Source organism: Mustela nivalis (assembly GCF_964662115.1).
Source record: "Mustela nivalis genome assembly, chromosome: 1".
NCBI lineage: Eukaryota > Metazoa > Chordata > Mammalia > Carnivora > Mustelidae > Mustela > Mustela nivalis.
The window spans coordinates 115748994-115768172 of NC_139020.1; the positions used below are offsets into that span (position 1 = coordinate 115748994).

Genomic DNA, 19179 nt, shown 5'->3' on the forward strand with positions numbered 1-19179 from the left:
AAGTCCATCACGCCCGACACTTCTGCCGGTGGTCTCGAGCCCTCACAATCCTCCCGGTGGTTCGGTGCACCATCGGCCTTGGACCCCCCCGCGCCCTTCCCAACCCACCTGCTCTCCTCCGGCAGGCGCTCCTCGCAGCCGCCGAGCTCCATTCCCGCGCCCTCCGGCCGCATCCGGGACTACGAGGTCGCCTCCTCTCTGAAGAGAGGCGCCCCTGCCCCTTCGTCCCTAAGGGCTCCCGAAGCCCTAAGAAGCGGAGGAAGGCACCCTCGGTGGGTGGGCTCAGGGTGATGCACTACACTTGGGATGACAGCAGGAGCGGTGATTGCTGTCTCAGCTGCGGTTTCTAGCCCAGCCACCCCCACTTCCGGCTCCAAGAACTACAACTCCCAGTAAGCACTTCGAAGACTCGGCCGCTCCCGGCATGCTCCGCCCGGTCCAATCGGAGGCCGCGCTCGCGGCGAATGTCGCCTCTGGCTGCGTGCTCGCGACCGTACACTAGGCGGGGAATACCAGCGTTAGGTTGTGGAAAACGTATGGGTGCAAATCCTTACACACTCAGGTCGTGCTTCATACTCAGTGCCGGATGGGATCAGAAGTTTAGACTAGGAAATAACGCTGATCTTAATCCAAGTACAGTTAACCCCGCTTCAGCCTACCCGGGCTTAACACCTGTCGGTGATGTTTGGGGACCTCAAGCATTTTAATGAAGAGCTCACAAACTGAAGAGCACAGCTTGCTTTGGGATCGCAAAGGAAAAGCAGGAGGGAAAGGCTCTGCGGGGAAGTTTTCCTGCAGAACTGATCAGAGCAGAGTTTTTAAGGATAAGTATGAATTAGCCAGGAGAAGAGAAAGTGGAAACAGTGGCCCGGGCATAAGGAAGCATGCTGGTTTGGGAAGTACTAGTTCTGAGTAGTAGTAAGGCCTGGGAAGAGGTGGGGAACAGAATGGTGTTGGTGAGCAAGCACCCTAAATCGTGAAGCGCCATTTTAAAGAATTTGGATTTTATCTTTAAAACAATTAGGAACAAATTAAGAATATGCAAATCAAGAAGTGGTTTGACCAAACTTGCTTAGAAAACTACTTTTGACAATGTGGAGAGGGAATGGGGAATGTACCATGTTGGAGGTAAGACTGGAAAAATGGATATGAGAGAAAATTGAAAATCCCCATAGAGGCCAAGCAAGTAATGCCAATGAGAAAAGTGAGCTGGTTGTTGGAGAGTGGCAGAAACTCTGAACTGGAAAGTTCGTCCAAGAAGGGAGGTCTTACCTTTTCTACAATTGAATGTTGCAAAATGGGTATATAGGCTTAGAATTGCCTAATACTCTGATTTTGCAATAGAAGCTGGAGTCTGCATTTTTAAGTACAACTTTTAATTTTTAGAAAAAATCGGTAACAATTTTTTTTTAATTGTAAACATTACACAGTCCAAAAAAAAAAAAGTTTATAGGCTAAATGTGCCTTTGGATTACTAGTTTGCAAGTTCAGGCCTGAACTGGGGCAGTAGGGAATAAGGAGGTTGGGATTAGTGCAATGGTAAAGCAATAGAATCTGTACTACTCTGTGAGAGGAGTCTCTAGGTAAGCTCCGTGGAAAACTAGTTACTCTATTAAAAATAATATATGACTTAAAGGAATTTTCAAACTTGAAAAAACTTTTTCGTGAATTAAAAGTGAAATGAAGGAGGTTTCTAATGTAAGTTATGATTTTCAACTTCCATTTATATAAGAAATAGACCTCATTCAAACTTTTTCATATTATTCTACTAAAGGGTTATACTTTTTCAGAAAGTGGCAGTGTTAATCACTGGGATTTCACTTCTATTTCTACGAATGTATGAACTTTATTTTTGGCAGGCAGTTTAATCCCAAAATAACGCCACATGATCTTAGCATATTTACATGAAAGACCACTTTATCAGGAAATTCTAGAACTAATATTGTAAAAAGTCTCAGTTCTATAGTAAAAGTTCTGAGAAAGTCTGGGTTTAAACATATTTAAAGCAGTTAATAAATGTGATAATTACTTACATTAGCCATGTGTCCGTCCCCCTGTCCTATCCTTCCGCTTTCCCTCACCCCAGATGGCCATATCCTGAATCCTTGCTTTATGATTTCACTGCTTCCCTTTTTTTTTTTTTTAAATTTAAGATGTATTTATTTATTTATCAGAGAGAGAGAGGGGGAGAGAGCGAGCACAGGCAGACAGAATGGCAGGCAGAGGCAGAGGGAGAAGCAGGCTCCCCGCTGAGCAAGGAGCCCGACGTGGGACTCGATCCCAGGACGCTGGGATCATGACCTGAGCCGAAGGCAGCTGCTCAACCAACTGAGCCACCCAGGCGTCCCTCACTGCTTCCCTTTTTATATAGTTTCTTTGTATCAATTTACATACCTAGAAATTATTATTTTTTTAAATTTTTGTGTTTTAACTTCACAAAAAGTATAGTGAGCTGTATTTATTCTTTGAGGCCTTAGGTTTTTTTTTGCTTAATGTTACATTGATAAGGTTTATTCACATTATCATATGTTACTGTAGTTCATTGTGTGAATACAGCAGTTTATTCATGCTTTCATTGATAAGCATTTGGGTTGTTTCTAGGTTTTTGCTATTGTAAACAGTGCTGCTATTAATATTATTTTACTGTACCCTCTTGTATGTAAACAAAGGTTTCTGTTGGGTACAGAAGTGGAATTGCTAGGTCATAGGGCTATTGTTTATTCTAGCTTTTGTTTTGAGTGGGTTTGTAGGTACACAGTTTTCAAAATAACTAATTAGTTATGATGTCATAACTAATTATAAGTGGTTATTTAAAATAACCCAAAAATTGAAATAAAATAAAATAATTAACTAATCAGGGCCCCTGGTTGGCTTAGTCATTAAGCAACTGCCTTTGGCTCAGGTCATGATTCCAGGGTCCTGGGATCAAGCTGCCCATCCAGCTGGCTCCCTGCTCAGCTGGATGGAAGCCTGCTTCTCCCTCCCATGCTCCCCCTGCTTGTGTTCTCGCTCTCGCTCTCCCTTTCTCTCTGTCAGATAAAAAAAATCTTAAAAAAAATTAACTAACCAAATAAAAATGGGCCATGCATGGAAGATGATGACCAAAGTATGTCATGAACCAAGGATTGTTAGTACAATATTGTGCTTCTGAGGCCCAAATGCAAAAATTGCCAAATATGCAAAAATATCTAGCATGAGTATTCAATAAGTCACATAAATGTAATGGTCTTACTTAGAACTGCTTGCTAAGGTAATATTTTAGAAGTCAAAAAACCTGAAGAAGATTGTTTAATCTTGATCAATGTTTTCAAGATGCTAGTTTTATACAAACAGTAATAGGTCCTAGAGTACCAATGGCAGAAGGCCAAATTCACTCAGAATCAATTATTCAGGGGGTGTCTGGGTGGCTCAGTGGGTTAAAGCCTCTGCCTTCGGCTCAGGTCATGATCCCAGGGTCCTGGGATCAAGCCCCACATCAGCCTCTCTGCTCAGCAGGAAGCCTGCTTTCTGTCCTCTCTCTGACTGCCTCTCTGCCTACTTGTGATCTCTGTCAAATAAATAAATAAAATCTTTTTTTAAAAATCAATTATTCAAATAATGGATTTTTAAAGCTCATTACATTTACCAATTTGCTAAAATTTGGTTTCAATGGTCTTTTTTTAATTTTTTAAATTTATATTCAATTTAGTTAACATATACTGTATATTAGTTTTATGGATAGAATTGAGTGATTCATCGTTTGCATATAACATCCTGTGCTTATTACAAGTGTCCTCCTTAATACCCATCACCCAGTTACCCCATCCTCCCACCCATCTCCCCTCCAGCAACCCTTAGTTTGCTTCCTAGAGTTTAGCATCTCTTCTGGTTTGCCTCCCCCTCTGTTTTCATCTCACTTTAAGAAGTAGACTTCTTGGGGCGCTTGGGTGGCTCAGTGGGTTGAGCCACTGCCTTCGGCTCAGGTCATGATCTCAGGGTCCTGGGATCGAGTCTCGCATCTGGCTCTGCTCAGCAGGGAGCCTGCTTCCCTCTCTCTCTCTCTGCCTGCTTCTCTGCCTACTTGTGATTTCTCTCTGTCAAATAAATAAATAAAATCTTAAAAAAAAAAAAAAGAAAAAAGAAGTAGACTTCTTAGGGGCTCCTGGGTGACTTAGTGGGTTAAGTATCTGCCTTTGGCTCGAATCATGATCTCAGGGTCCTGGGATTGAGCCCCGCATTGGGCTCTGCTCAGCAGGGAGACTGCTTCCCCTTCTCTCTCTGCCTGCTGCTCTGCCTGCTCTCGCTCTCTCTCTCTGTGACAAATAAATAGTCTTAAAAAAAAAAAGTAGTCTTCTTAAATATATTAAATATCAATTAAATTCATGAATATGTTCTTTTCATTATATTCACTAAAATTACTCTTAGCAGCATTTAAAAAAATATTTAAATTTTAAAAGCTAAGGAATGGCTCCCACTGGCCAAGTCAAATGAATTTGAGCATCAAAATGAGTTAATCCATGAAATGTATACATATCTGCAATATTTTAAAAGGCAAGCATGGCCCTTACACTCTTTACCCCTTTACTTTTCAAAAGAGAATTTTTGAACACAGGATGAGTCTGAATTTCTATGGAAACTTACATGCATTTATAAATAAGTATGCAAATAATAAATAAATAGAAAAGGGAAGAAAGGGGGGAAGGAAAAACTATTTTCCGCAGTAGAATGTCAAGTAATGAATGCAGATGAATGATAGACTGAGAAAATCACTATTTTGTAGCCATCACTGTAATAATTGGTTCATTCAAGAATTGTGGATGGATGCTAAAGCCATTAGTGAGTTTGCTCTGAAGTAGGATATTTATACAATCTCAAAGTATCTCCCCACAGATCATTTACTCACTAGAAATGAGGAAAAGAGGTACCTTTACAATGGAGAAATTGGCAGACATAGCCTTAAGTGATCAAAGTTAAAATTACCCATAAGACAAGATGACATCTTGTGCCTCCTAATGTTAAGTCCTGAGAAGGACACAACATCACATACATAGTAATCGTGATAAAAGTGTATAACCTGAATTTAATCACGGGCTAACAATAAGACAAATTAAAATGGAGGACAGTCTAACAAATGCCTTCAATCTTCAAAAATATAAATATCATACAAAACTAAGAAAAGCTGACAAATTTTATGAGATTAAAGGAGACAAAAGAGGCAGGACAAAGAAATGCAAAATGTGAACCTGGGTTGGATCTTAGTTTGAAAAAAAAAGTTATAAAGGATAATTATTTATTAGAATAATTGGCAAAATTTAAATATAGACTATATCAGAGAATAGAATTGCATCAATGTTCTATTTTCTGAATTTGATCATTTTAGCATGGTTATGTAAAAGAATATCCTTAGAGATATATTCTATATGATGTCTGCAATTTACTCTCTTATTGTCAAACAAAAACAAATAATAATTACAGCCATCTGGGGATGCCTGGGTGACTCAGTCAGTTAAGTGTGTGCCTCAGCTCAGGTCATGATCCTAGGGCCCTGGGATGGAGCCACAAGTCTTTGGACTCCCTGCTCAGCGGGGAGCCTAATTCTCCTTCTCCCTCTGCCCCTCCTCCTGCCCCTGCTCCCTCGTTCTCCCTCTCTCAAATAAATTTTTAAAAATCTTTTTAAAAATTAAAAGAATTACAGCTATCAGTGTATCTGTATACTAATATGCCTCCACTTACAATGGGTTTCCATCCTGATAAATCCATTCTGAAATGAAAATATCATTAATTGAAATTGCACTCAATAGACTTCAACTGGGGCACTTGGGTGGCTCAGTTGGTTAAGCATCTGCCTTCAGCTCAGGTCATGATCTCAGGGTCCTGGTATCAAGACCTGCATCATGTTACCTGATCAACAGGGAGTCTGCTTCTCCCTCTGCCTGCCTCTCCACTCCCTGCTCATGCTCTCTCTCTCTCAAATAAATAAAATCTTTTTTAAAAAATGCACTTAACCTACTGAACATCATTGCTTAGGTCAGCTCACCTTAAAAATGCTCAGAACATATCCATTTATTAGCCTACAGCTAGCCAAAATCCTATAACACATTAAGCCTATCTAATAATAAAGGGTTGAATATCCCATGTAATATATTGAATACTGAAAGTGAGAAACTAAATGGCTGTATGAGTGCAGAACAGACGTATATGCATCAGTTGTTTACCCTCCAAGTCACCTAGCTGAAAGGGAGCTGTGCTGCTGCCCAGCACCATGAGAGAGTATCTACTGAGAGTATCAATAGCCTGGGAGAAGATCAAAATTTAGAACACTAAGTTCAGTTTCAACTGAATGCGTATCACTTTCATACCATCCTAAAGTCAAAAAATTCTGTCAAACCATAAGTTGGGGATTGTCTGTATAGAGAAAGCACATGTGGCTAAGCTTTAATAACTGGTGAATCTTAGTGAAGGATATAGGGGTATTACACTATGTTTACAACATTTTTCTAGATTTGAAAATAAACATGGATTTTAATATGGTTTTGTTTTCTCGTAACTGCATCCTAAAATCAATGTAATTAAAGTTTTAGTATTTCACATGGAAATATCTTCATTTATAATGATTAATTTTGAATATCTTTCTAAGTTAATTTTCATTTTCCCACACTTTAGCATTTTATTTTATTTAGCATTTATTTATTTTAAGAAGTCTTTAGCCGATTTTGCCAAAACCAATACACTGGCTTTACTGAATTTACTGATTTACCAAAATTCTTTTTTTTCCCTCTCTTCTCTTCTTTAATAAAGCTTACAGGGCTTCCAGGCTGACTGGGTCAGCAAAGCATACTACTCTTGATCTCAGGGTTGTGAATGCAAGTCCCCCATTGGCTGTGGAGATAACTTTTTTAAAAAGTTTCATTTGATATGAACTGCTATAAGCTTTATTTTTTGGTAAAAATTATATTTTTTAAAGTAATTTCTACAACCAGTGGGGGGGCTCAAACTCACAACCCTAAGGTCAAGAGTCATATGTTCTACCAACTGAGCCAGCCAGGCACCTCCCAAATGGGATGATTTTTAAAGCTTTTGTAGAATTTTGTGAGGTCTTTATTGACTGGTTCTATTCTGTCTTCACAGCAACTTTTCCACCCACTTTAAGTATTTAGTATTCATTCATTTATTCAATTATATGGGAAAGCTCATTGTCTTCCATGAGTAATACATACAAATTCAGAAATTAAGAAATTTTAAAAAATCTTATTTCAGGGCTAAGGAAATCCTTAACACACTTGAAGAATATTCTATATGTCTCTGTCTCAGCTCTCTGAAACTCTAGCTGAATAAACCTGAGCCAAGAGAATGGATCCTCTCCTGAGGGAAAGAGAAAGTTGAGAGTCCAGCCATGGCTCTTGATCCCAGAAAAAGGAGGCCAAAGTGCAAAGGGAGAAGAAGCATGGGGAGAAGAAAGAATGCCTCAAGGCCTCATGACTCTGGAATCCTGAATTTCTAGAGCCTTCCTAGACCACCAAACTGTCTAGTACAAATCAAGGGTATACTTTTTAAAGGAAACCATGGTGTAAACAAGGAGAAACTGTGACTTACATAAATATGTGTAGCTTTAGAAAATTCCACAACTAGTCATTCAGTGAACTGACTAGAATTCTTGATTGACAGGATGCCTACCCTGCCCAGAGAAGACAAAGCCTAATAAGGAGTGAACCAGAGATCCAACCCATGAGTCCATGAAGAATCCCCCTTCAAGTTCCCCTGCCCGCCTAGATTAAGTTCTCGAGTCAGAGAAAAAAGTGATGGTCAAGGACATGGAGACCAGTGATGCCTTTGGCTATGCCTGAAACCCAGCCTGTGATGTATCTGCTGTTCTACTCTGTTTTCTTACTGTACTGTAGCAGTATTTGGCACATAGTAGGAACTCAAACTCTGAACAAATGAATGAATCCTAAGATTAAAAGGCAGAAGACTAGAACAGCTCGAAAAGCTAGCACAAAGGAAAAGGGCAACACAAGGAGGAACATGAAGCTATAGCAAAATGACAAAGAAAAAGCTACTGCAGCAGAGACAGTGACAAATGGGGTAGAATAAAAACTGAGTGGCAAAGAGAAGAAAAACTGTACTCTGGATGCAAGTAGATTAAGGGAGTCAGGTATACTGATAATAATTATACCTACCTAATACATACTATACCTACAGGTGATAAAAATTATACCTAACTCACTTAATATGCCAGTGTAATATAAATTTTACAAATTTCCAATAATACAAAAATCCTGTCCTGAAAAGCAAGTGTTGATACCAAAATCAGACAGACATTACAAGGAATGGAAACTATACCTCAGTATCACTCATGAGGGGTGCCCTGGTGGCTCAGTCGGTTGGGTGTCTGCCTTGGGCTCAGGTTATGATCCCAGGGTCCTGGGATCCAGCTCCGCGTTAGGCTTCCTGCACAGCAGGGTATCTGCCCTTCCAGTTCCCACTGCTCTCTCTCAAATACATAAATAAAATCTTTTTTAAAAAATCACTCATGAAAAGAAAAACAATATTCTTGACAAAGCATTAGCAAACCAAATCCAGCAATATATAAAAAGGATAGTACACTATGACCAAGTAACTTTCTCCTAGAAATGGAAGGGTAGCTCAACATTTGAAAAAAAAATTTTTTTTAAACCCCATTTGCTCATCTCAATAGGTGCAGAAAAATATAGATAAAATTTGATGTTCACTCATGATTAAAACTCTACAAACCAGGAATAGAAGGAAACTTCTCCAACCTGATAAAGGGCATCTACCAAAAAAACCCCTAACTTACTGGTGAAAGATAATGCTTTCCCCCTGAGGTTTGTCATAAGGGAAAGATTGTCACTTTCACCTCTCCTTTTAATATGGTACTGGAGGGCACCTGGGTGGCTCAGTCGTATATAAGTGCCTGCCTTTAGCTCAGGTCATGTTCTCGGGGTCCTGGGATCGAGCCTTCATCAGTCTCCCTGCTAAGCAGGGTGTCCGCTTTTCCCCCTCTCGCTCCCCACCTACTCATGCTCTTTCTCTCTCTCTCTCTGTCTCAAATAAATAAATAAAATCTTTAAATAAATAAATAAATATGGTGCTGGAGTCCCCAGTCAGTGCAATCAGGCAAGCAAAAGAATAAAAGTCGTACAGATTGGAAACAATTATGCTGAGTTTAAAAATGCATTTTAGGGGCGCCTGGGTGGCTCAGTGGGTTAAGCTGCTGCCTTCGGCTCGGGTCATGATCTCGGGGTCCTGGGATCAAGTCCCGCATCGGGCTCTCTGCTCAGCAGGGAGCCTGCTTCTCTCTCTCTCTTTCTCTCTCTCTCTACCTGCCTCTCATCTACTTGTGATCTCTCTCTGTCAAATAAATAAATAAAATCTTTAAAAAAAATACATTTTAAAAAAAGAGTATATACTGTATGACTCTACTTATATAAAATTCTAGAAAATGCAAATTAATCTGTGGGATCAGTGGTTGCTTAAGTAGTGGTTGGGGAAAGGATTATAAGGGAGCACAGGAAAACTTCTGGAGATGATAGATATATTTATTATTCTCTTTATGGTGGTGTTTTGGCAGGTTTATACATCATACGCCCATATATAAACTGCACACTTTAAAAATGTGTCTTTTATTGTCTATCAATTACCCCTCAATTAAGCTGAAAAAAGAGGGACTTAGGAGAAATGTAAAACTGATAGAAATTACTTAATGACTGAAACACATGAATTGTGCTTACCTTTGAATAGAATGTAGATTTCCATGCACATTGTGAGAAGAGACTCACAACATGTTGATAGAAAGGTATGATGTTAAGGTTGCTAGATTTAGTGAAAGTAAAAATACAAGACTCTCAGTTAAATTTAAATTTCAGATAAGTAATGAATAATTGTTGAATATAAATATATCCTAAATATTGCATGCAACACACTGTAGTAAAGAAATTTGCTGTTTATTCATTGTTTATCTGAAATTCAAATGTAGCCAATATTGTAGTTTATCTGACAATCCTAGATGTTGCCTTATGTGTAGTATATGAAATCAAGCCTCTAAAAAGGGTAGTTACTTGAATTCCGTGTTTATTCTGACTTAGATGAAGCTGCTGAGTTAATGTACTCCAGACAATGGCTATATGTTCAGTGTCTGGCACAGTACTGTACTTATTCCCAGTAGGTGCTCAAAAAAATTTTTGTTTTGCTCTGCAAGCTGTATGAAGATAGGGGCTGAATCCATCTTCACTTACATTTTATCCCCAGAGCCCATTACAATGTCTGGGGCTCAATGTGTATAATTAAATGAATACCTGCCTCTCATGCCCCAGAAAATGCAGGATTGGCCTTTTACCTCCAGCCCTTGTGGCTGGCAGATGAACTTCTTAGACAATCCCAAGTTCCGATTTCTCAGTTTGTCTTCCACTTCACTTTTGCTGCATATGTCTCAGGCTGCTGTTTTGGTTTCTACTATTTTGCGTGTGATCGATCTATCCTTACACAATGCTACTCATTTCCTTGCTTTTCCCTTTGGAATCTGGGTGACTGCTCTGAGATTCAGAACCTCAGCCTGTGGGGGAAATCTCAAAATCTGAAATGCAACAGCTAGGGTTGCTTAATGAAATATTGGAGCATGTTCCCTTTAAAGTTAAGAAGATTTGGAGTTGAGCTTCAGTTTTGGGGAGAAAATCAGGATAAAAGGGAATCTTTATATGAATTGGTGGAGGGTGGGATTTTATACATTTGGGATTTTTCTTATCTGTCTTATCTGAAGTACAAAATGCACCCATATTCTAAATGCATTACCTTTCTTCCACAACATTAAGAACTTAATATTCTTCCCTGTAGATTATTCCCACAAATTAGCAGAGATTACAGAAATTATTTCTAGGGAGAGAATGATAGTGTGAAGAAAAATGTTTCATGCATAGAAGATTTTAGAACCATAAGAAATCCAAGAATAATTACCCATAATGCATGTAGTTAGTATAACTACTTCTTGTTTTGCAGATGAGTATGAGACCCAGCTTCCCAAGTTCGTACAATGAATGATTGAAGTGAGTAAAAAGGTACCACTCAGTAAAACCTAGATCTCTCATACTTTTCTCTCTAGAACCCATTTTCCCTGGTTTCAGTAGTTGGGGGAGGGGTGGTGGCTGTTGGGTGGAATAGTAATAAAATCATGCACATTGTCCTAAGAGCATATATGTTACTCTCCTTGACATGCCAAGTATTGTTCTTGGGATTTTTCATCCAAACTTTCCTCTACCATTAAAGTTTCTTGCACCCCTTCGTAGGTGTGTCCTGACCTGATTCACTCTCCTATGGTTATAGATTTGGTTTTCGGGAAAATAATTAAGTACAGGCTACCGTGTTTTGGGGATGCTTAAGGTCACTGGTTCATCTCCATGCAAAAAGAAATTTTAGGAAGAGGACAGGAGGAAGGTGGCAGAGATTTCTAAATGGAGGGAATGCCTGTCCCTGTTTTTTTCCTTAGATGCAAATGTCTTAGATAGTTGTAAACTTTTATGAGGGTGATATAACCTAAATGCTTCCATACAAGCACATTGCTTTGGGGGAAGAGAAAGAGGTAAGAAGAGAGAGAATATCGTGTTTTGTAAATAGGAAAAAAAGTTATTATGCAGGAATTCATCAAATATTCAGTTTTCCTACAAGGATGATTAGAAAGAAAAGCGAATCCTATCAATTCCCAACGCAAATGAATTAGAGAAAAATGCAGCCGAACAAGCAGAGGTACTTACCCCTCTCCTAAGGGAAGGTGAAGTGTTATTAAGGTAGCTAGTGCCGTGTCAGGTATTTTGGGAGTGTCAGTTGAGAAGTGGTACAGATGCGGGGGACGTTAGCATTTGCTTTTATTGGTAAGGTGACGCAAGAATTGTTACTGCAGCTTTGCTCTGCATCCAGACGTTAAGACTTCGCATGTTGCAGGTGGAGGAGTTGCCTGGAAGAGGGGAGCTGGGATGTAGTTCTGCATTCTAAGCTGTATGGGGTCTCTCCTGCCTCTGAGGCTGCATTGCAGTGGGGTGTGAAATTTTCGCGTGTACCAAAGCTTAGGGAGCCTTTCTGAAGCAGGACGAATGGAAGGTGTCCGAGGAACACAATCTCATATAGGGTATGCGATCCCGAGGTGCTCAAGGTCCAGTATCCCCCAGTTGGGGCAGAAAGGCGAATAGCTACAATAGCCGCCTTTGTAAGCGTCCAGAGCCGCGTGTGCAATGTTTCCTCCTGTCCGGGAAGGGCCGCTAGGAGCAAGCGCGGGCGTGGGGCCGCTCTCGCCGGCCGCTCGTCTCTGTAGCCACTCCCCCCGGCCGCAGCCGCGGGTGGGAGAGCTAGGGCTCCGCCAGCACGCGTGCGCGCTCCCTCGGTGCAGCTAGTCTGCGTGCGTGAGTGGGAGGTGGCAGGCCTTGGTCTCCGGCCTTCTCCGCTGACTGTTCCAGCGCGACGTCCCCAGCCATGAACCGGTTTGGTACCCGGTTAGTGGGAGCCACGGCGACCCCGCCGCCGCCGCAGCCGAAAGCCCGCAGCAATGAAAACCTTGACAAAATCGATATGTCTTTGGGTAAGGAGCCGAGTTGGACCGAGTTGGAGTGGGGGGAGGGTGTGGGTGGAACCAAGTACCGCGGTTTGTGGGGGAAGGGGCGGTTGGCCGCAGTTGTCGGTCGAGTTTTTCCTTGCGGGTGGGCGGAACCAAGTGAGGGCCCGCGGGGACACGGGGAGCGCCACCTGGTGCGGTGCTTGAGCCAGAGGGACCCGGGCGTCCCCTCGGCGGGGCTGTGTTTGAGGAGGGGCGGTGGGAGTGGGCGGCGCTGCGGGCCGGCGGGGTTTGGAGGGTCGAGGGGCGCTACCACTCGCGGACGACCCGGGCTCTTTGTGAGGAAAACTCGGCGGCTTTCCTCTCAAGCGTGTTCGTTCGTTGGCGCTGTCGGGATCGAGGGGAGAGGTCCGACCGAGCCATCCTCGCCCAAGAAGCCCTTGGAGAGCCCGGCTGGGTCTGCGTTCGGTTAGAGTCGCTGTTCAGCGGAGGGCTTAGTTGGGCATTTTGTGCGGCCAGGCCTGGACGCCTGGCGCGGTTCCGGCAGCGCAGAGACGCCCCCGAGAGCTGGCCATTTCTGCGGGGCGTCAGACCTCGGGGCCACCTCGGGCGCCCACCCTGGGCGTTTGTCAGAAAACACAAGGCAAGGGCTTCATCAGATGGTGTTTTATTAGGAGGTACCTAGAAAGGCGAGCTCTCCTTACCTAAGCCTCAAAGTTAGCTAATTAGGAAAAAAGAAAAAACGGAAGCAGAGATTGGCATGGATTAATAGGAAACCGGGTGAAGCATGGGGTCCAGCCCCTGTAAGGGAGAGTGGGGTGGTTTGGGGAGGATTTTGTAAAAGGTAGGAGGGTCGGTGATTCAATTAAGCATACAGATCTAATCCTAGTGAGGCACTAGCCTCTGGATGAGCTGGTTTAAAATTTTCTCTCTTTTTGTCAAGACTCAAGTTACTGTTATCATATGAGGTTCTCTGCCTGCTGTTTCTGTGAGCATTAGTTTTTAGGATAAGTGTTTGAAAATTACCTGACAGGTGGGTACAGAGGTGTTAACTTTTCCAAGGAAGGTTTTTTGTTTTTTGTTTTTTTTGTTTTTTTTTTTTTGCTGTGGTTTATCTGCAAAGTTTTAAGTAAAATATCAAGAACTCTTGGATTGCTGCGATTACCGCACTTCAGAATCTAATATATGAATTAAGTAAATCATCAGAAATAATAGGTTTGGCCTCAAGTCTTGTCTAACTGATAATCGTGAACTCTAAAGAAATGAGAAATCTTTTCAGCTAAGACCAAGAGGAATTTAATAACGAATATTTATTGAGTGATTACCATCTTGCAGGCACTGACCTAAACATTTTGTGTGTTAACTCGGTTTAGCTTTGTTATAACTCTGTGAGTTATTAGAGATAACTATGTGCTCCTAGTGATAAAGAGCATGGAATCCAGAACCACACTGTCTTCAGTTCAAATCCTCTGCCATTTAATAGCCATGTGGTTACAGGCAGAGTATTTCTCAGTGCTTCATGTGTAAAAAGTGATAACAGTGCTTGTCTGTCTCAGAAGGTTGCCCTATTAAATGAGTCAAAAGGCACGTATAATCTGCTTAGAACAGTACCTGGTATAGAGTAAGCTGTATGTGTGTGTTTGTGTTTCTTTTCAGTGTTCCACAATTCATTGTTTATACACCACACCCAGTGTTCCATGCAATACAGGCCCTCCATAATACCCACCACCAGGCTCACCCAACCTCCCACCTGCCTCCCCCCAAACTCCTCGGTTTGCATTATATTTACATGAACATGCTAGATAAGCCTTTGCTGTTATTCTTGTTGTATAAAGCCTGAGGCATAGAGAAATAACTTGCCCCAAATCATACAAATAAGAAAGCCGTATAGATGTTGCAGGGAGTTTTAAACATGTATTATCATAACCAATACATTTCTTAACCCACTGAGCCACCCAGGCGCCCCAAACCAATACATATCTTAAGTTTCTAGGTTTTTTTGTATGTATTTTGTTTGGTGGTTAGGATGTTCAAGTGAAGAAAATGGAGGAATAATTGTCCTTGAAGGTAGAAATCAAGCACTATGATAGACAGTTAAAATAGACATTGGTGTCTTTTCTTTCTTCCAATAATATATAGCATTCTTTCAGGTTCCTTTTTTTTAATTTTTTATTTTTATTTATTAATTTTTTTCAAAAGATTTTATTTATTTATTTAACAGACAGAGATCACAAGTAGGCAGGCAGAGAGAGAGAGAGGCGGAAGCAGGCTTCCTGCTAAGCAGAGAGCTCGATGCGGGGCTCAATCCCAGGACCTTGGGATCATGACCTGAGCCGAAGGCAGAGATTTTAACCCACTGAGCCACCCAGGCGCCACGCAGGTTCCTTTTTTTTTTTTTAACAAGAATTTTACAGAAAAGAGATGAAGAAATGGTACCTGTTTTTTTTTAAGTTTATTTATTTATTTTTTTAGTACTTTCTACACCTGACCTGGGGCTCAATTTTTATGACCCTGAGGTTAAGAGTTGCATGCTTTTCTGACTGAATCAACCAGTCATGGTTGATTCATGAGATGATACCTATTTTAGGCAGTTATTATGCTTTGTGAATATTCCACTTTATCACGTCTACAGTGGTTTAGAATCTGATTTTTGTTTGTTTTAAATTGTGGCTGTACAAATATTCATATAGAATATCTACCAAGGTTACCAATAGCTGGCCTCATTGGCTCAGTTTCTTAATTTGAAAATGGGTGTTATAATACTTAATAGAATTATTGTGAGAATTAAATGAGTACTTGTGAGAGCAACACTTCTTAGTTACTACTGTTTTTATTATCATGTATGTATACTCCTAATGTCATGGAAGAAACTTTTTCATAAAATACCTCATCATAATGGTTATTTTGGGTTTTTGTTTGTTTTGTTTTGTTTTTGATACATAATCTGTCTACCTGAGCAGGAGAAAGTCATTTTTTTCTTTTAGATTGGAAGAATGCAGTTGATCATTTAACATGAGGATTTAGATAATAAACATTTAAAAATAAAGCAATTTCATATTTTAAATGCTTTGTTACTTTTATTTTTATGTTTAAACATTTAAAAATAAAGCAATTTCATATTTTATATGCTTTGTTACTTTTAGTTTTGTTATGTTTATTCTTTATAAAATGCTGTTTTAAAATTAACCTGATTAGTCAAAATTATATTTTGCCTTTCTTTTTTTCTTTAAGATTTTATTTATTTATTTGACAGACGAAGGCCACAAGTGGGCAGAGACAAGCAGAGAGGGGGGGAAGCAGGTTCCCTACTGAGCAGAGAGCCTGATGCGGGGCTTGATCCCAGGACCCTGAGATCATGACCTGAGCCAAAGGTAGAGGCTTAACACTGAGCCACCCGGGTGCCTCTGCCCCCCCCTTTTTTTTAAATTTAAAAAAATGATTCCCAGCAGGGCGCCTGGGTGGCTCAGTGGGTTAAGCCACTACCTTCGGATCGGGTCATGATCTCAGGGTTCTGGGGTTGAGTCCCGCATCAGGCACTCTGCTCAGCAGGGGGCCTGCTTCCCTTCCTCTCTCTCTGCCTGCCTCTCTGCCTGCTTGTGATCTCTCTCTGTCAAATAAATAAATAAAATCTTAAAAAAAAATGATTCCCAGCAAATTCATTTTTTTGGTGTACTTTCATGGCTCTGAGGTTTCAGACTTCTGGTGAAGAGTAAGTAGCACAGGGGCGCCTGGGTGGCTCAGTGGGTTAAAAAGCCTCTGCCTACGGCTTGGGTCATGATGCCAAGTCCTGGGATCGAGCCTCCCCCTACCACTCTCTGCTCAGCAGGGAGTCTGCTTCCCTCTCTCTCTGCCTGTCTCTCTGCTTTCTTGTGATCTCTGTCAAATAAATAAAAATCTTAAAAAAAAAAAAAAAAAGAGTAAGTAGCACCCTGTTAGAAGAAAGCAGTGTTTCAGAAGTGTTTAAAAGTATTCCCTTTCTGCGCCCCGAGAATATACACGTTCATATATCTGACTTCATGAAACCTTTTTTTTTTTTTTAAGATTTTATTTCTTTATTTGAGAGAGAGAGGGAGAGTGTACAAATGGGGGGTGAGGAGGGGCAAGATCTTGGAGAGGGAGAAGCAGATTCCCCGGTGAGCAGGAAGCCCGATGTGGGGATGGGTCCTGGGACCCTGAGATCATGACCTGAGCTGAAGGCAGACCTTTAACCAACTGAGCCACCCAGGGGCCCCAAAACCCTTTTAAAACAAATCTTTTTGAGTGTCTTTTACTTGGACAAATTTATTTTAGGGGAAGGGCTGACCTCAAGAAGATAACAAAGTATTTTGGGGAGATTTCAGTTATTCTAATGAATATCTGTGTTAACAGTCTTAAAGATTACTTATGGGTTAGGTAGTGTAATATATAAGAAAGGGGTCCTGTAATATGTAATTACTACTTTTACTTCAGAAAAGACTAATTATATTAATATAATTGTTAGGTTCTTGTGTTTAGAGCAGTTTGGAAAAAATAATTGAGGTTAATTAGTTTTGTGAAATTTTATTAAGTTGTTGACCAGGCTTATTTTCTTTATCAGTCATCAAAATTAATATTGGAGTTGGGACTGTGGACAGAGTATTTGGATATTTCTTAATTGAGTATTTTTGGCTTCTAGAAATCTTTTAAATTTGTAAATAGAAATCTGAAGTACATTTAGTTTCCTGATCTTAATATTGTTGTGCTGTGGTATTAGAGCAGTGTGATGTTTGTAAATTACTTTGGGAGAGTTTAAAAGTGTTTTTGAAAACAATAAGGATTTGAAAGATCAGGTAGAAAGCAAAGTAAGGTAACCCTGAATTATTTTGCTAGAGGAGTGGATTTTTTTTTGTATTATACCTTTATTATGTACTTATTTTATTTCATATTAGCTACTTACTTGTCTGTTTCCATCAATAATTTTAAACTTAACTGAAGATAGGGACCATATTTTACTTTTGTTTGTTTTCACTGTAGCACAGCCTGTCACATACATTCATTGCACACAGGTATGCTCAATACATATTTGCTGAATTGAGGTGGACTTCTTCAGAAGTGTACTATTAATTGAATGATTTATTTATTTTTTACTGCCTGTGGTTTTATTGGAAGGTGGTCTTTAAAAACTAGACACTTCTGTGATTATGGAAAGTAAATATGAGTAATTTTTGTAAATAGGCTTTTGCTTATTTATGTGCATTAGATAAAGAAATGCTGCGGATAGGGGCGCCTGGGTGGCCCAGTGGGTAAAAGTCTCTGCCTCCGGCTTAGGTCATGATCCCAGGATCCTGGGCGGGGCAGGGAGCCTGCTTCCTCCTCTCTCTGTGCTGCCTCTCTGTCTACTCGTGATCTCTGTCTGTCAAATAAATAAATAAAATTAAAAAAATATATACTGTGGATAACAGAAATCTTCATTAATTGGTAGACCTGCTTTGGGTTACTAAATTGAACTTTTCCTATAAAACTTCTTTGGTACTGCAAGTATTTTGGCTGATTTGAGTTTTTATCTTATTTTTTTCTTACAAAAGTGCTTTCAAAGTAGCAAAGAAGTTAGGGACATAGGACTATTAACAAGAAAATGAGACTGAGTAATTGAGTCATTAGGTTAAAATGAAAATAATCATCACATTTCCTATATCACAGATGATATCATCAAATTGAATCGAAAGGAAGGAAAGAAGCAGAATTTTCCGAGACTAAATAGAAAACTCCAACAAAGTAGTGCCCGGCAATTCAGGATGAGAGTACGATGGGGACTCCAACAGAATTCTGGTAAGTTTTACAAGTAAGCTTTAATAAGGAGCTATTCCTTTGGGTCACAGAATGCTATTTTTAGGACATACTTAAAACATGGAGGAAATATGTTAGTACCCTCTGTGATTTGCATTTTTTCTACTCTCAGGTTTTTGTTTAATCTTGAAATCTGGTAAACATTTTAAGTTGCTTTAAGTAGGTGATAGCCCTGTTTCTTAAAAATATTTTTAAGGTACACTCAGTATATAAATAGTATAAATTATATTTAGGGCTACAGATTACAAAGGATTTTACATAGCATGAAGTTTTATCTCCTTCCCTGTTAGGTATTTCTTTAACAGTCTATCTGGTGGGTAATTACATAACTCCAGCATACATATATCTAGTGAATGAGCATACTACTTCATAAGACAACTCCATTATTGGAGACAACTCGATTTACTAGGAAGTTTTCTTAATTTGAATTAAATCTTTCCCAACGGTTAACTCTACATAGAGTTACAGGAAGCAAACTCTCTTTTCTTATAAGAGAACTTTTTAAGTATGTGGAGACAATTCTGCTTCGAAAATACTTTCAGATTCTTTTTATTATCATCTAAGGCTTTAGGATTTGTTAAATATTCCAGAGGTAACACTCAGAATTGGATGCCTCAGATGTGACCTAATGATCTTGGAACTCTTAGTTTTGGCGGTTTGGAGGCTTACTTATTTACAGCCATCTTGTTCCAAAGTGGATTTAAGGTGGTAACAGAACCCTATTAATGACTCATTAATTTTTTAGCAGTTATATCAGTGTTTTAGAATAAACCTTAACGCAAAAAACTCTAGCTCTTTTTTACACATGTAAAAAGTGTTTGATGAACTAGAGCCTAAGTTGA

At 40.0% G+C, this 19179-nt stretch overlaps 2 protein-coding genes across 26 annotated transcripts in view; one reads left to right on the forward strand and one right to left on the reverse strand.

The window, feature by feature from the left end:
- Nucleotides 1–12366, reverse strand: part of RUBCN (rubicon autophagy regulator) — a 67179-nt gene extending 54813 nt beyond the window's left edge. For 18 of the 25 annotated variants that reach the window (XM_082699004.1, XM_082699003.1, XM_082698998.1 and 15 more), the window contains exon 1: nucleotides 109–375. In XM_082699004.1, coding sequence (XP_082555130.1) covers nucleotides 109–173 — 65 coding nt within the window. In that variant the 5' untranslated portion in view covers nucleotides 174–375. Of the gene's footprint in view, nucleotides 1–108; nucleotides 393–11741 lie in introns of those variants that run through there. The other 7 variants (XM_082699001.1, XM_082698992.1, XM_082699011.1 and 4 more) reach the window with 4 other exon arrangements.
- FYTTD1 (forty-two-three domain containing 1) overlaps nucleotides 12364–19179 on the forward strand; it is a 33528-nt gene continuing 26712 nt past the window's right edge. The window contains exons 1-2 of the mRNA XM_082700443.1: nucleotides 12364–12559; nucleotides 18191–18319. Coding sequence (XP_082556569.1) covers nucleotides 12454–12559; nucleotides 18191–18319 — 235 coding nt within the window. The 5' untranslated portion in view covers nucleotides 12364–12453. The remainder of the gene's footprint in view (nucleotides 12560–18190; nucleotides 18320–19179) is intronic.